This window comes from Pongo abelii, chromosome 19 (assembly GCF_028885655.2).
Source record: "Pongo abelii isolate AG06213 chromosome 19, NHGRI_mPonAbe1-v2.0_pri, whole genome shotgun sequence".
Lineage (NCBI taxonomy): Eukaryota > Metazoa > Chordata > Mammalia > Primates > Hominidae > Pongo > Pongo abelii.
Genome location: NC_072004.2, coordinates 95,378,208 through 95,394,371, shown reverse-complemented (window position 1 = coordinate 95,394,371; position 16,164 = coordinate 95,378,208). Strand labels below are relative to the sequence as shown.

Sequence of the window (16,164 nt, the reverse complement as noted above, 5' to 3'; positions counted from 1 at the left end):
GGCCCCGTGAGGTGGTCTTTAAGGGGAGGGCTGCGGAGTCCTCCAAGTATGCCCGAAAAGAGGCTCAAGGACAGGGCGATCATTTCAGCCACCCTGTGGGCGAGCTGCTGTGCCCACTCTGTTAGGATCTTCCCACTTTTCTAGCCACAAACCCTAGAGTCGTCTCTGGGGCATGATTTGGGGGGTGTGGCCTGGAGCCAGGAGGACAGGCTGACCCGTGGGGTGGCTGCCAGAGGCACATTCCATGACCCGCCGGAGTGAGTTCTGACCCAGACTTCCGCACACACCGTTGCTCAGGACCGTTACAAATGAGTCCTCCCCATGAGCACAGGCCAGGCCTTCTGAGGAAGGGCGCTCTTGGCACCCCCCACCCCCACCCCGTCATGGAGACCACCCACATTGCCACCCAGGAGAGCAGCAGCAGCCCATGGGGGCTGAGCTCAGCATCTTCCCCTCTGGATGTCACAGCAGCCTGGGCATGTGGGTACTGGGACAGACGCCATGTGCGGGTGGGGAAACTTAGGGCCGAAGAGGCGGTGCAGCTTGCCCAGGGCCACACGGCCCCCGAGCTGGGCTGTGAGCCCAGACCCCTCGCTCGCACCCTGGCACTCAGTTTTCCCCTGAGTGCAGGGCCTGGGGCTCGGTCAGAGCCCGTGTCTGAACTCTACCCGCCTCCACAGACGGACTACTTCCACCTTTTCATCTGCGTGGCCATCGTGGCCATCTACGGGGATGATGTCATCGAGCAGCAGCTGGCCACGGACCAGATGCTCCTGCACTTCGGAAACCTGGCCATGCACATGAATGGGGAGCTCGTTCTCCGGAAGGTGAGGCTGCCCCAGATGTGGGCCTCGCCCCCCAGAGCCCCATCCCTACCATGGCCCCCCAGCACGTGCCCTCCCCCACACGTAGCACTGGGGGCTCCCCACTAAGGCCTCGCGGTCAGCACCTGTCTCGGCCTGGCTGTGTCACCTTGGCTGTCTCTTCACTTTCCTGGGGTGCCCGCCCTGACACAGGAGCCTCCCTCACTGGCTGAGGAGGGAACGAATTCCCCGGGGCTGAAGGACAGGACAGGTTCCCTACCCTGGGGTACCTCGCTTACAACCCAGAGCTAGGAACACTGAGAAGGAGGCTGGACCTGGGGGCAGGGTGACCAGAATACTGGGGACCTTGGGCTTTCGCCCCCTCCCCCACTTCCCAGACTCCTCCTGGAGATGCTGCCCATTAGCTCTCTGGTGGTCCTCAGAGCAGTGAAGGGGCGTCCCAAGGTCGGTGGTGCCCTCTAGCACAGGACACAGATCCTGCAGGAGCTGAGAGGCTGCTGGGGGTGGGGGGGTGGGGGGGTGGAGCAAGGTGCGGGGGAAAGAGAGAGGGGTGCTGCTGAAGGGACAGGTGGGCTTGGCTGGGCACGGCCCGGCCCTGTGCTGGTGTTGGTCCTGTTCACCCTCCTGAATGAAGCCCATTCAAGGGCCTTGTTCACCTTGAGCCACCTGTGAGCACAGCCCGAGCACCTTGTGGGTCCCATCACTGCAGCCACCTAAGACCCAGGGCCCCGTGGTGCCGGTGATGGTGGGAGATGCAGGCAGAGCCCTCAGCCCAGGACTCAGTGAGCCCCTGAGGTGGAGGCCATTGCTGCTGTTGCTGTCGTTGGCCACTCCCATGGGGACCCTAGGCTGCCAGGCTGTCCCCCGGCCCCTCCTCACCCCCTGTCCTCTCTCTGCAGGCGAGGAGTTTGCTGTACCAGTTCCGCCTCCTGCCCCGGATTCCCTGCAGCCTGCACGATCTGTGTAAGCTGTGCGGGACAGGCATGTGGGACAGCGGCTACATGCCCGCGGTGGAGTGCACTGGCCACCATCCAGGCTCGGAGAGCTGTCCCTACGGGGGCACGGTGGAGATGCCTTCCCCCAAGCCCCTCAGGGAAGGCAAGAAGGGCCCAAAGACGCCGCAGGACGGCTTCGGCTTCCGCAGATAGGTCGGGCCCCCGACACTGGACAGGGGTTGAGGGGACCTCCCCAGAGGCCCCGGGCACGGGAGGGGGTGGGGCTGGGCGTGAAGGGGACAGGGGACAGTAGAAACCTAAGGAAAATGCTTTTGGGCAACATGAGAGGAACCTTTTCGTGTTAATGACAAAATTAGAGTCTGGAAGTGACAGAAGTCAGATCTACAGCCACCCAGAGGAAAGTCAGCTCCTGAAACGCTGCAGTGGAACGCGCAGCCACCGCACCTGGGACGCAGGCTGGCTGGGCTCTCCTGCTGGCTGCCCTGGAGGATTTCACCATGTCCCAGGATTTGCTCCAGCCTCGTGGGCAGCCAGACAGTGTCGCCAGGCAATGAGGAAAGCAGAGACACGAGAGGAAGGCCTCACTCACCCACTGTGTCGAGGGCTGCAGAACAGAGCAGGGTCCTGTCCAGGCCTGGAGACATCTTTGCAAGCCAGACACACTTCCTCTTGAGACCTCGTTCTCTCGGAGTGAGCCAAACACACTTCCCAAAGCTTCCCCAGCCACAGCTGGGATGCCGATGGAAAGACATCTGCCATAAAAAAAAAGGAAAAGATAAAAAGCCCAACCGATGTGGGGATAGAGAGGCGGAAGAGCAGTCAGGCTTGAGGAGCTGGCGCTTGTAATGTTTATCCATTTAAACATTTCGTCCTCCTGGTACATGAAGGGAACTGCCTGCCCAGGAGCCTGAGCCTCAGGCTGTTGGAGAAGCAACCGATGCCTTTTTCTTTGCTGGGGGTCTTCTACGTGAGGTTCCTTGGCGTTGTTTAAGGTCAACCCCACCAAATACAGCAACAGCTGGGGCTTGAATGGGTCGATGTGTGCGTGTGTCTCTGCGTGCGTGCATGCATGCGTGTTTGTGTTTGCAGGATCCTCTGACGATGATCTGCTTTGTCCCAGGGACGTGGTAGTATATTACCTGACCAACCAAGACAAGGACACCTGGAAATGGTTAGAGTCTTCCACTTCCCTTCAGGACCTGTGAACTCAGATATGTAAGTCAGCTTCTCAGGTGGTCGGACATGAGAGCGACCACGGTGAAGGAGCCAGCACTCAGGGCTCTTTGCCTTCTATGTGGGAATGAGGTCTTCCCAACAGACTCTCCCTCTTCCAAAAGATTGTGTATCAGTTGCTCCTTCTGGGATTTAGAGATGGACAGAAAAGGGTATGCGATCTATGCTGTGAGAACTCCCAGCCAGCTTAGAAGTGTCGAGCCATTTGCACAGAAAGCCACTCCTTGAGCAAGGAGACCAAATCCCTCCTGAAATCCTCCATCGTGTCGTTCTGGGGAGAAAAGCCCTTGATGTGCTGAGAACCATCATGGGGACCAGAATAGAGGGCTTCTTCCCACTCAAAGCTTTTCTCCCTGGAGGGTGGGCACTGCTGGGCCATGCCACTTCAAAGCAGTGTTCCTCAGCAGGAAAGGGGAGGTCACCACTTACCGGCTTCCTCCACCTTCTCGGCTTCTCTTTTCTCCATGAACCCAGGTCATCCAGCAGGTACTTCCAAGTTCCCAGGTCTGTCTGCCCAAGAGCCTTTTGGGGAGACTGTCCTGGAGCCCCATCAGTGCCCAGATCCTGGGGTACCGACTGTTGCTGTCTAGCAGTGGGGGATCCTGTGGTGGGAGTGGGGTGGGCTTCTCATCCACGTTGCTTCTGGGAAGAGAGGGTTGCCTTTCTGGGCTAGGGAGGTGGCTAGAGCTTCTGCCCTGACCCTCCGCTAGAAACCAGTTATATCCATTGCCACAGCAATACTGTGTAACAAATCCCCCAACACTCGGTGGCCTGCAACAATCAGCACTGATCTAGGGCAAGAGTCAGCAGTCTGGGCGGGGTGATTCTTCTGGTCTAGGCTGGGCTTGTTTGTTTAGGGCCAGTGGGCTGTTAAGTCCCAGGGGATGCTCATGGTGCAGAGGTCGGACCTGGCCCTGCTCTTTGGTCTCTTGCGTCCCTCCTGCAGGCCAGCCATGGCAGAGCCAAAGGCACGGAGGGAGAGACAGCAAGTGCCTTTCCAAGCCTTGGCGGACACCACACCTGCAGCCCTCCCCTTGGCCACAGCAAGTCACGTGGCTGGGCTCAGCATTAAAGGGTGGGGGACGGACCTGCCACTTTAGCGTCCGTTCTGCACAGTCGGGTGGCAGTAGGCTGAGAATTTGGAGGGCTAAAGAACTGGGACTCTGGAGAGTCTGTATCCTAATAATGCCTGCTTTGGAGCACTTATTCCCCACTCCCCCGCTCCAGGAGAATAGCGTCCCTGGTCCTAGCATTTCACTAGATACCTCGTGCCTTTGAGCTGCTGTGTTTGGGAAGGAGCAAAAGGGTAGGCAGGTCCAGGGCTCCCCTCACTTGGGAAGGTCCTAGTAGAAGGCATTCCTTCTGAGTCTCCTGGCCCTACAGCTTCTCACCCCTGCTGCTCCCCAAGACCTGACCCAGACCAATCAGCTGCATCTCTGCACCAAGTGCCACCCCCGCCATGCACTGCTCGCACCTCACGCTCCCCATGGGCTGGCCCCGACCCCAGTGAAGTCTGCACCTCTCGGACCAGCCAGGACCTCGGAAGCCATGACCTGGGTGTTCAGGGATTGGCGGAGGAGACGCTGCTCCGGGGGGGATGGAGAAGCCCCGCCCCTCCGCAACTCCCTTAATCTGGATGCAATTAGAGGAAACCAGCCAAAAACCCCGCGGCAGCTGTTGCCCCGGGATTATTCCCAGCCAGCGAGAGGCATTAGGGCGATAATTCAGTCATTAGACTTCTAGCCTTCCCACCGCCAGAACGTGCAAATAGGGGATAATCAGCCCTGCACGGCCATCCTCAGCAATGCTGCTTATTTAACCCATTTTTTAAAATGACACTTAATGTTATTGGCTGGCGTACGTGTGTGCGCATACTTAAAAGTTGACGCGTGGTGCGGCCCTGCTGCTAATGTCTGTGCTGACAGCGTCGCCCGATGTTGCTCAGGGCCTCTGGGAAGAGAGGGCACCTTTGATGTGGGTGTGCTGGCACCCAAGAGGCAGCGTGGTCAGGCTCGATGCTTGCCAGCCCTGGAAGGTCCCGCCAAGGTTAGGGGGTCGGGTGAGCACTCAGAGATCTGGGGAGGAAGCGAGGAGCCTGGTGTCCTCATCAGATGCAGAGGGGAAATGCATACTGCTCCAGAAGGTTCTGATTCAAGTCTCAGCCCTGAGGACTCGGAACTCACAAGTCATGGACCAAATATGGAGGGAGGGAGGGCCCCAGCGCACCCCTGCGGGGGAGGAGGAGGGTCTGAAGGTGGGAGGGCAGCTCCATGAGCAGCCACTGTTCCTGACCAGCTGAAGTGCCGGGCAGGGGGAGGTTTCCATGTCCAGGAAGGAGAGGACCTCCATCCTCTGACCTTTCAGTTTTCTGTAACAGCCCAGTGTGAAGCTCGGCGGGGGCGGGCAGGGCATCAGGACAAGATGAAGATGCTGGTTCTGGAATGAGGCCTCCCCTTGGGCTAAGGGGTAGTGGCTGGCAGAGGTTGCCCAGCTCTTTTGGAGGCCACAGGGAATAGAGGTGGGGTGGCAACAGGAAATAGGGTGCGGGCTGTAGACCACAGTAGGTGGGGTGGTGCTTCCATTCCAGTGAGGCCGCCCCCCTGAGCCCCTTCGTCTGCATCTTGTTTGGCAGAAATAGCTGTGGGGCACAGCCCCCAGATGATGGCAATCTGCCCACGTTGTACCCTCTGGGGAATGAAATCTTGCTCCTTGTGCAGCCTCCCCTTTCCCTTGCAGCAGGGGGCTGAGGGTGCCAGGGCTCCACCCTTGGCTCGCTGGGCAGAGGGAAGCATACCTCCCTGTATGCTCTGCAGGGGCCCCTGCAGGCCACTTTGCCTCAGAGGAAGGAGGAGAGGTCCCCTGGGAAAACACAAACACACACACACACACACGCACGCACGCACGCACGCACGCACACACACGCACGCGCGCACATGCACCTATGCACACACGCACGCATGCACACACACACACATGCAGGGGTGCAGCCTAAGTCAGTGAGGCCAGGACTGGCTGCCCAGCTGGGCCTGCCCCATTCTTGGAGTCCCCGGGGAATGAGCCTCAGGATCCACTTCGTCCCTTGTTTCTAAGCCAGGCTGCAGGGCCGTTCCTGGGTGTGAAAGCGTTCTATCCTGTCTCCAGTCAGAGGGAACCGCCCCCAAACTAGAAAGCTAATTTCCCCCGAAGGTTCATGAAGCCAGAGGCATGCCCTTGTGGGTTGGTCGGGAGAGGGGTGAGAGGCAGTGCTGTGGAAAGGGCCTGGCCCCTGCTGCCTGCGATTCTCCCTGGGTATGTGGCCTGCCTCCTTCAGCCTCAGTTTCCTCACCTGTAACATGAGAACAATGATGCCTGCCTGCCCAGGCCACCTCCTGGACTGCAGTGGGGACTCTAAGTGTAAAACTGTCACGAGGATGGTTTATGAAGTCCCAGGGACCACGCCTGCCACTCAGGGAAGAGACCGCTGACCTCAGCCATCAGCCGCGTGCATCGTGAGGGGCGGCGAGCTCAGGACGGAGAGCTCTCCCCTGGTTCGGAGTCAGCACACCTGCACTCCCATCCACACACCCGCCCAGCTGTGTGTCCTCCGCCGAGGGCAAGCCTCTCTGTGACTCTTCTGTAAAATGCACCCCATTCTGCCCACTCCTGCCACGAGACCCATCCTCAGCGATCCCGCCAGGCATATGTGCGTGAATGCATGTGCAAAGCTCTCCATCAGAAGGGTGGTGTGGGCCCTGCAGGTCCTACCCCTCGGCCTTGAAGCTCCCTCAGGCTGTGGACTCTGGCCTCCTGGGTCTGAGCGTTAGAACCAGGAGAGGGGTGTCCCTGGGCAGAGCCAGGGGTGCAAACAGCCTGCAGCCATCTGGCCTTTTAAGGATATTGTGTTGCATTTCCAGGTAGGAAGGTAGCATTTCAAGTTCAAAGAGAGGTCGAGTCATGCAACCATCTTTCCTCCAGCACTTTGGGGGTAAGGAGGACAGTTTTTGTTACGGTTTAGGGGAAATTTTCATGAAATTTCCACCATTACCAATAGATTACTGATGTCCATGGCAAGTGATCTGTTCTTGGTATTTGGTTTTGTTTTGGTTTGGTTTTTAAATGTAATCACCCATTGGTCAGGCCCAGGACTGGTCACCATCTCTGCTAGCCACGGCCCCCACGATGCTTCCGGCTCTCATGGATTCCACAGCAAATAAATCTGTACTGACAACAGATGCACGCTGTACAGTGCCTCTAGAAGGTCCGGCGGGACTTGCTGGGTCAAAGCACGACAGGCTCTGTGCTGGCAAAGAGTGCCCCGCGGCAGCCCAAGGGCAGCCTACAGACTCCAGTGTGCCTGGCTTCTCCCATGTTCTGAGATGGAGGAGGGGAAGGTGTAAAAGAGAGCTGGATGGGGGCTGTGGGGACCGAGGGTCCTGGGAGGCTGGCCAGGGACTCAGCAAGCGCCCACTCTGGGAGGCCTTGCCCTCTGGGCTGTGGTTGGACAGCACTAGGCCTGCAGGGTTCTCTGCCAGGAGGAAGAGCAGCTCCGGACCTCGGGCCCCCCAGCAGGCAGCGATGGAGGGTGATGGGAGAGTTGATGAGTGCTCATGGGGTCTCACGCGGGAAAGGGCCCGTTAACTCTGAGCAACTGGGAGCCTCGCTCCCACCCCAGTGCCTGGAAACACAAACAGTATTTTATTGAGCCTTGGCTGCTGGGGCTCTGGTTTCAGGAAAAGCCTCAGTCTTGCATTTGTGAACTTCTAAGGAGGCAAACAAGGTGAATTTGACCTTGCTAGGAGCGGGAGTTAGGGAAAATTCAGGCTGCCTCACCAAGCCCTTGGAACCGTGCAGCAGGAGTCGGGAGGGATGGGCAAAGGTGGTTTGGCCCGTGGAGCGGGTCTCCTCGTCCTCCCGGAGCATGGGGGTTGGGGAGCTCCAGCTCTTCATCAAGCACCCTTTGGGGTTTCCAGCTGTTTTCTGTTGTTCTGTGTGTGTCTTTTCCCCTTTTGCCTGGTGGTGGGGGGCTGGAGGGTAACATGAGTAACTCTTATCTACATCACTCGGGTCTCATGTCTGAAGGGCCTGTCTCACCTGCCACCTACCTGGCCTTGGTCTAGACATCTGAGCGCCTCATCACCTCCTCTCCACATGCCCGGGGTGCCCCTCCCAAGGCTGGCTGGGCAGGTACCACGGACCAGGCCCCAGGAGGAGCAATGGGCTTCCCCCAGGAAAGAGCAGAGCCAGCACTGCCTGCCTAGGGAGGGCAGCCACTACCAGGCATGGCTGGTGACTCTGTTTAAAGAAATCTTCGTCCATGTGGGAGTGGGAGGTGCTTCCCCATCCTGCCTGGAAGCCACACCCTGGCTCTTACCGTGGACTCTGCAACAGCCGTGGTGGCCAAATGAAGACGGAGGAACCTGGTGGCTCAGGGGCCCCTGATGTCACCACCTCCAAGGCAATGGGACTGGACAGGGCAGCTCCTCAGGAAGGATGATCCCACCGCCACGGGTCAGCCCTGCAGGGGGACAAGGCCCACCACAACCCCACCTCAGGCCACCAACTGGACCTGTCCTGCCAGGAAGGTCCCTTCCAATTTGTCTGGCAGCTGGTTCCCTGGGTACCAGACAGGCAGCATCATCCTCATGTTCGCCTCTGCTGTGCCCTACTTCCCCCGTAAATGACAACTGTGTAGTCACCCACGCCGGCCAAGGGGACATAGGTGCCACCTGGTGGGCCGCACTCTTCAGGGGCCGTGCCTCGGGCAGGCCCGGCTCTCTGTTGTCCCGCAGCCCTCAGGGCTGGCGGTGGCTGCTGAGTGCCTTGGCACTGAGTGCCAAGGTGAGTGCTCAGTGGCAAGGGAGTGCCCTTGCCACACAGCTGGGCAGTGAGCATGACTCAGTGTTTACACTCAACCAGCCGCACAGGCTCCAGAGGGGAAGTTCTTTGGGGTCCTTGTATGAGAGAGCATCCTGTCTGCAGCCCTGTTCTGGCTCCTTCCACATCATTCATGCATTCATCCCGCGAGGACCATGGTACCGTGGGCTCGCTCCAGGGAAGCAAGGCAGGAGCGCACTGGGGCTACTTGGATTCCCGGGGCAGACACATATGTACCCTGCACACCCTCAAATGATCAAAGCCACCTCACTGGCCCCTGAGTGAGGCCCTGTGGACCCCCACACCTTTGGGGCCGGCTGGGCAAACCTTGAACCCCCAATTTCTGTGTGGCCTCTGGCTGCCCTCCTTCTCCAAGGCATGACTCTTACTCCAAGGACTCAGGTGAGCAAGTGTCCCTTATCTTATTTTCTCTCAATCAAACTGAAACCCATTGTGATCCCCCATAGTCCAGTGTGGTCTCTGTTATTATTACAGGTGTCTCCCTTCCTCCCCGTGCCCAGGACAGGCCATGAGCCAGAGGTACGAGGGGCCCCAGGCAAGACGCAGGGCTCTCTGCTCCTGGCTCTTCATTGTCATCAGGACACCCTTTGTCCAAACTCAAGGAATCCTGGGAGGCCTGGCTTTGCCGCTTTGGCTGGGACTCAGGTACCTGGGCATACCTGCATCTGTGCCCCTGCCTCGTCCCAGTGAGACGGACCCTCAGTATCCCCCCCAACATAGAACAGGAAGGTCTCAAGCCAGCCCCCTCCTCCAGTTCGATCACCCTCCCTCACATCCACCCAGAGAGGTCCAGACCTGTGGCCACTTCCATGACGTCTCCAGACCAGGAGACACCTGCTGCTGACCTCGTGGAAAACTTAGATTTTGACATTCTGATGCTTCAGAAGTGGTGGCTCCTCCTTGTTCCCCCCTCGGCCACCTGTGGGCCTCCTCTCTGCATCTCAGGAGAACAACCAGATCTTTGGGCTCTTGGGGTGTGTGCCATGCAATTTAGACGAAGTGCTTTGAAAATATGCCATTCAGTCTCTGACTAGGAAAATAAGTCTGACTTGATAGGTCCGATGTCATCAGCTCTTCAACATGAGACAAAAGAGGGGATTTTATGTTTTGAGTCATTAGAGAATGATATAATAATTTTCTGAATTGACATCTGGATGTTGAAATTAGGATGGTGCAAAAGGGGTACAGGGCCTCAGGCTGGGCACAGCAGCCAGCTCCCAACGACGCAGAAGCTGCTTCAAAACCCCCTCAACAAAGAGGGGCAATGCAAGTCAACAAAGAGGGAAGCCTTCACCAAGGCTACATCCAGTCTACTGATTGTCCAAAGTTCGTTGATTCCTGGCCATAAACAAACACAATAGAAAAAGACACTGAGGGTCCTAGTGGCTGCAAGTCAATGTGAATTGGCACATGGTCTAGCAGTTCTAAAACCTAACAGTAGAGTATGGCAATGGGCAAGGGCCAAGAAGTCCCTCTGAGATGGGAGGTCAGCGCTCTAACTGGGCTCAGTGGAGGTCTGTGACCAGTGTCTGGACACTAGCTACAGGGGACCGGGCAGAGGATTCTGGGCAGAAAGAAAATGTCTAAAAGTACTTTGGGAGGGTAAAGGACGGGGGCCTTATTTAAAATAAAGACTGAAGGTTAATAAGTGTCACCCAGGTTTGTGGATTAATGGAAAGGGCACCATCTAGCCATTCTCCACTTTTCCAGTGTGGAGAACCTGGGCAAAGGTGCCAGTGGTCACATGAGGTGCTGCCACGGGGTGGGCTCTGGGAGACCCACTCTAGACTGCTGACCTCTTGGTGCCATCCATTCTGCCTCCTAGAACTCTGGAGTTCTGAGTACGTGCTCTTGGTGAGGGCCTTCCTCTTTGTTGGGAGAGCTGCTGCTGAAGGGGCCCCTCCCTCTGGCCCAGGATGTAGAGGATCCGTGAGGACTACACAAGTGCAGGGGTGGGTGTGGGGGTGGGCGAGGCTTTCCAGCCTTCGCCTTCACCGCACTGGAAGCCTGCTTTCTGGTGTGACCTTTGGGTTTCCTCTCTGCAAGCAAACAACCAGCTCAGACAAAACCAACCATGACCACATCTCAGGTGGGTGGCACCTGGGTCACCCTCCCACCACAGCCCCTGGAGCAGTTTCCAGGTACCTGGCCTCCACCATCTATTCCACCCACCTCCTGCTGATGTGGGCAACTTTAGAAATAAAGTACCAGGGACCCCATACCACTAGGCAAGAGCCCAGGTGCCCCTGGGAAATGCCACCACCCACCCCAAGAGCAGGGTGGGGTCTAGCTCCTGAAACAGTCTCCTCTGGGCAAGTGCTGCCTTTCTTCAAAGCCCAGGCGCCCTCTTGGTTGTTCGATAAACCCCAGGTTCTGCCCCATGATTCATGTAGATGGGAGTTTCCCCTGGTTCTCCGTCTTTCTGCCTGGCTGGGCCACAGATGAGTGCCCCAACCCGGCAGACAAACGGAATTGGACTTTTAGGGTTAGAGACAGCCAGCCTGAGATGGAGTAGGGTGGGGGATGGGGAGGGTGTTGGGACCCAGGCAAGGGGATGAGGACATTCCAGGGGAGGTGAACTGTTTGTTTCCTGGGAGGGTTAGACAAAGAACCGAGCTCTTCCAGATTTTGCTGGAAATGCTGTTGATGGGGTTGAGGATGGGGTCTTTCGGGGTGGGCGAGTCCCAGGAGCTGACTTCAGATTAGTGGTTAGTGCAGGTCAGATGAGGAGCTGCCCCCACAAGTGTCGCTCCAGGTGCCCACAGCAGGGACAACCCCCCCCACCCCCCGCCCCACGAGAGCTGGTTGCAGCTCCCCCTCCGCACCTCTCTCTGTCCCTTTCCCCGTGCAGTGGCCTCAGGGTGGCCACCCACCCGCTCCCAGGGGACGTGAGAGTGTTAGCAAAAGCACCGTGCCCTTCCCCTTCACCCTCTGGAGCCTTCAGGGCAGCCCCAAAGCGGTCCCAGTGTCTCTGATGGGGCTGGGGACCCCGTAGTCTGAAATTCAGCTGATGGTTCACCAAACTGGCCTGGCCTCTGAGCCTCTGCACCGACCCTCTCACCCCATCAGGTACCTGAAGCTGATCCAGGACACCAAGGTCTGTTTGTGTGGGGGGGCTGCCAGCTCCCCAGAATCTGGCCCACGATGGTTTTGATTAGAGGAAATACCCCACCACAAAGCATCCCAGAGATACCTAGAGACCCCCTGTGGCTTCCCCAAAGTGTCCCCTCCCCCCGACCTGAGAGACTGCCATGCCCACAGCACGGGCCCCCTGGGGTGCTGTCCTTTCTAGAAAGCAAGTTCCAAAGGTTGGGTTCGGCCCTGCTTGGCACAGGGAGGCTTAGACAGAAAGCGGGACTCCCCTCTGCCACGGTCCCCCAGACCCCGGCCGGCTCCTCGTGACGCTGAACCCGCCTCCCCACCCCCTCCTTCGTGCGGTCCTGATGAAGGCGCCGCGTTTTCCGAGACGCAGAACTGCTGTGGGGTTTCTGCAGAGCCCGGGCTTCTCACCGGCAACTGCTCTCCTGGGACGGAGGGCGGCGGCGGCCTCCCGGAGCCCCCGGCCCATCTGAGGCCTTGGGGGCGGGGTCCATGCGCCGCGAACCCCACCGAGCCGGGCAGGAGGAGGCGCATGTGGGCACAATGGGACCTCGCGTCCTCAAAATAATCCTCGCCGCTAATTCCCATTCCAGCAGGAAGAGGCCGGCGCCGCTCACATCCACCCCATTTTCCGCGGAAGGGGCTTTGTTGCTTTTCTTTTGATTTCACCCCAGCGGGCGCGCGATCCCGCCCGGCACACGCCTGGCCTCCGAGCCGCTGCGTGCGGTTCTGCCCAAGTCGGGGAAGGAGGGGCGCGCAGAACGGGAGAGGGCTGGAGGCAGGCACAGAAGGAGGGGAGAGGAGGGGAGGGGAGGGAAGAGGAGGGGAGGAGAGGGGACGGGAGGGGAAGGGAGGGGACGGGAGGGGAGGGGAGGGGACGGGAGGGGAGGTGAGGGGAGGAGAGGAGAGGAGAGGGGAGGGGAGGGGAGAGGAGAGAAGGGGAGGGGACGGGAGGGGAGGGGAGGGGACGGGATGGGAGGGGAGGAGAGGAGAGGGGAGGGGAGGGGAGGGGAGGAGAGGGGAGGGGAGGGGAGGAGAGGAGAGGGGAGGGGAGGGGAGGGGAGGGGAGGGGAGGAGAGGGGAGGGGAGGGGAGGGGAGGGGAGGGGAGGGGAGGGGAGGGGAGGGGAGGGGTGCGAGAAGGGGCCGCAGCCCCCCGGGCCCAGTCATCCAGCCACGTCAGGTGTACGTTGGGTAAAGGTAGTAACCTGGTGGCGGTGACGAGGGGGCTGGAGAACGTGCGAGAACAGGCCGAGCCTCAGGGAGTCCCAAAAGTCAGAGGAAGCTCCCCACCTCCTGGAGCCTCCCACTTGCTGTAATTCCCTGCAGTGACCCACCCCACCCCCAACCAGGGCAGCGAAGGACCCACCAGGCCCCGGCCCCAGCCCCCTCTGAGCCTTCCACCCACCCTGCCCAAACTGTCACCCAGCGCAGCCCTGGAGCCCGCCTGGAGCCCGGACACGGCACCACTCCCTCCACCCTCACCCTCTGCCGCCAGCCCGTGTCTGTCCCTGTCCAGCCGACCCTCTCTCTATAAAACCTGAGCAAAGGCAGGAGACCCTCCCGTCTCAGAAGAGCAGCAGCACGCCGGGCTCCCTGCAGCTCTCTACTGGGCGGGGGTGCAGGAAACCACAGCGGTGACCACCAGGGCCAGGGCCCAGCAGGCTAGGAGCTGCTGGCGGAGTGGGACAGAGTCCTCACCAACCGAACCGAAGTCCAGTCTGTCTGCCTGATGGATCCCTTGTCATGGGGACCCACAGGTTTGCAGGGCCTGTTTTTCTTGAAAAGAGGGTTTATTTGGGTCATTCTTATGAGTTCATGGTGCCTTTTGGCCTTCGGCAGCTTGGCTCGGCCAAGCTGGAGCAGGAGGAGACCAGGAGACAGGCAGCCTGCTGGTGGGCTCAGATCCTGGGCTCTGTGCTCCCACAGCCTGACTCCAGCCCCTCGCCCAGACCCTGGCCCCAGCTCCCGGTGGAGGGACTGCCCGTCAAGGTGGGTTACTCGGCTCTTCCTTCTTGTGTGGGGTAAAGGGACCTCCCTGTCCAGTGCCACGCCCCTCCCAGGTGTCTGCAGGAGAAACCCCCCCGGGGCGGTTCATCAGATGGCCCGCCTGTGTGAATAGGCCTCCTTAGGGAAACCCCGGAAGAATTGTTAAATATCTCAAGGCGGGAAGGGGACGTCAAGGTCATCAAGGCCCACTCCAGGTGGGGCATGACCCTCCCTGCTTTGGGCTGCCTTTTCTTTCTCCAGGGCGTGAGGAGCAGGCCATGTGGTCTGGACTCACTGTGTGATCTTGGGCGTCATGTCTGCCCCCTCTGGGCGTCAAGACGTACCACCTCCATCCATGGTGGGGGAGGCTGGTGGGGGTCCCCAGCCAGACCTTTGGGTTCGGCCCTTGCCTTGGGAGGTGAGGGTGGGAGGCTAGGGGAGTGCTGAGCTCTGGGCTGTGTCCTGCTTAGCTCTCTCCTTTCCTGGAGAACAGTAGGAGCACACATTGAGCACCTGTTGCATACTAAATAGGAAGAGGATTTTTTTTTCAGAGGGAGCAGGCTGGGGAAGGGGATACTTGTTCTTGTCCACGTGGATGGGTAGGAGTGGAAGGTGTCACAGACAGATCAGGGCCACAAGGGCCAACTTCCCATCACCTGCCCCATCCTCCCCTCCCACTCCCACTTCCCCATTTCACCCCTACTTCACTTCTCCCATATCTTACTCCATCCCCCACCTCATTCCCCATCCCACGCCCCCTAGCTGGCTGCCCCTACACAGGACCACCTCCTAGGGCCTCCCACCCCCACTTTTGTATTCTTGAAACCACAGGCATGGAACCTTCATGCACCTGTAAGCTTAGAACTTGGCTGACTTTCCAAAGTGCTGAGCCACAAGAGGCCTCACACCTTTCCTGGAAGAGGAGCCAGCCCCAGGCCAGGCCTGGCAGCCTCTGGGCCAAGACAGCCTCTTCCAGGACCCCGCCTAACCCTGCCTGCCAGACCTGCCCGCCACCCCATCGGGAAAGTGTCTCCCTCCCGCTCGTCTCATGGCCGCTCCTAGATCGCAGCACCCCTGGGGGTCGATGCATAGGGAGCTGTCACCACACGGCCAGGCCAGGGGTGTCCCTTCCTCTTGTCCTCCATGGTGTATGTGAAGAATAGTGCAGGGAGGGTCCCTGTGGGGCTGGCTCTGGCCCCAAGGCCTTGCGTGGGCTGCTATGGCAAAGGCCCGTCCCCACATACCATAAGACGTCCCTCGTTGGGGGCTTTGGATCAAGGGCACCCCATGGCTCCAGGAGAGGCCCGTTCAATATGAGGAGAAAGGCCTGGGCTTGAACCCTGAACTCCTGGTTCCAGCACGTCCTGTGACCTCCCTGCACTTAGTGTCAGCCACTAGGATCCTGGTTATCCCTGCCAGAAACTTTGGGGTCTCCAGTGAAAGGAAGTTGGTCTCTCCTCCACATTAGTGCATCCACAGTCCTCAGCTTCAGGGCCACGTGCTCAGAGAGACAGCCGCTCCTGCACTCCAGCATCTCTGTGCACACCTAGCACACCCTGGTCCTTCCCAGCACGACCCTCCCCACATCCGCCACGGAGTGCCCCTGTGATGCCCACCTCTACCCGGGAGCCCGCACCCAGCCTGGCCCCAGCCGGCAGCCGCCTCGTGGTGTTTGCTGGATGATAAATGAATAAACGGGGGCCTGCTGGATGCTTAGCAAATATTGCCTGAATGAAGGAACGTCGCACGAATACAGACACACGAGAGTACACAGACCATAAAAGTGGCCGTGACAAGTGCTGATGGGCTGATAAGCGATCTCGGCGCATGGAGGCACTCCGCAGGTCACCGTGGTGGGCCCGGCGTGGGGGGTGGGGCAGGAGAAGTTTCTGCTCACAGCCGGGTTTGAGAAGGCCCTGGTGGCTCTATGGCACCCTCTGCCTGTGCACCACGGGCCCTTTAATTCTGATCGAGGCCCCTCTCTTGCTGTGTGACCTTGGACAAGTCACTTAGCTTCACTAAGCCTCACTTTGCTCACCTGTGAAATGTGGACAGTAACTGTGCCCACCTCCAGCGCCCAATTCAGGAACCAGAGGCAAAGCATGAAGGGCCAAACACAGAAAGTACTTCCCGTGGGCCGGCCTGTTGGAGACCCTCACGATGTAGCCTCAAGATTAGGGTCTGGCTGGGC

General features: G+C 59.2%; 1 protein-coding gene across 12 annotated transcripts in view; it reads left to right on the top strand.

Moving 5' to 3' along the window:
* The window catches only part of TBC1D16 (TBC1 domain family member 16), a 96,905-nt gene extending 94,095 nt beyond the window's left edge, over positions 1-2,810 (top strand). For all 12 annotated transcript variants that reach the window (XM_009252103.4, XM_063718314.1, XM_063718312.1 and 9 more), the window contains 2 exons: positions 681-827; positions 1,724-2,810. In XM_009252103.4, coding sequence (XP_009250378.2) covers positions 681-827; positions 1,724-1,972 — 396 coding nt within the window. In that variant the 3' untranslated portion in view covers positions 1,973-2,810. The remainder of the gene's footprint in view (positions 1-680; positions 828-1,723) is intronic.
* The last annotated feature ends 13,354 nt before the right edge of the window (positions 2,811-16,164 follow it).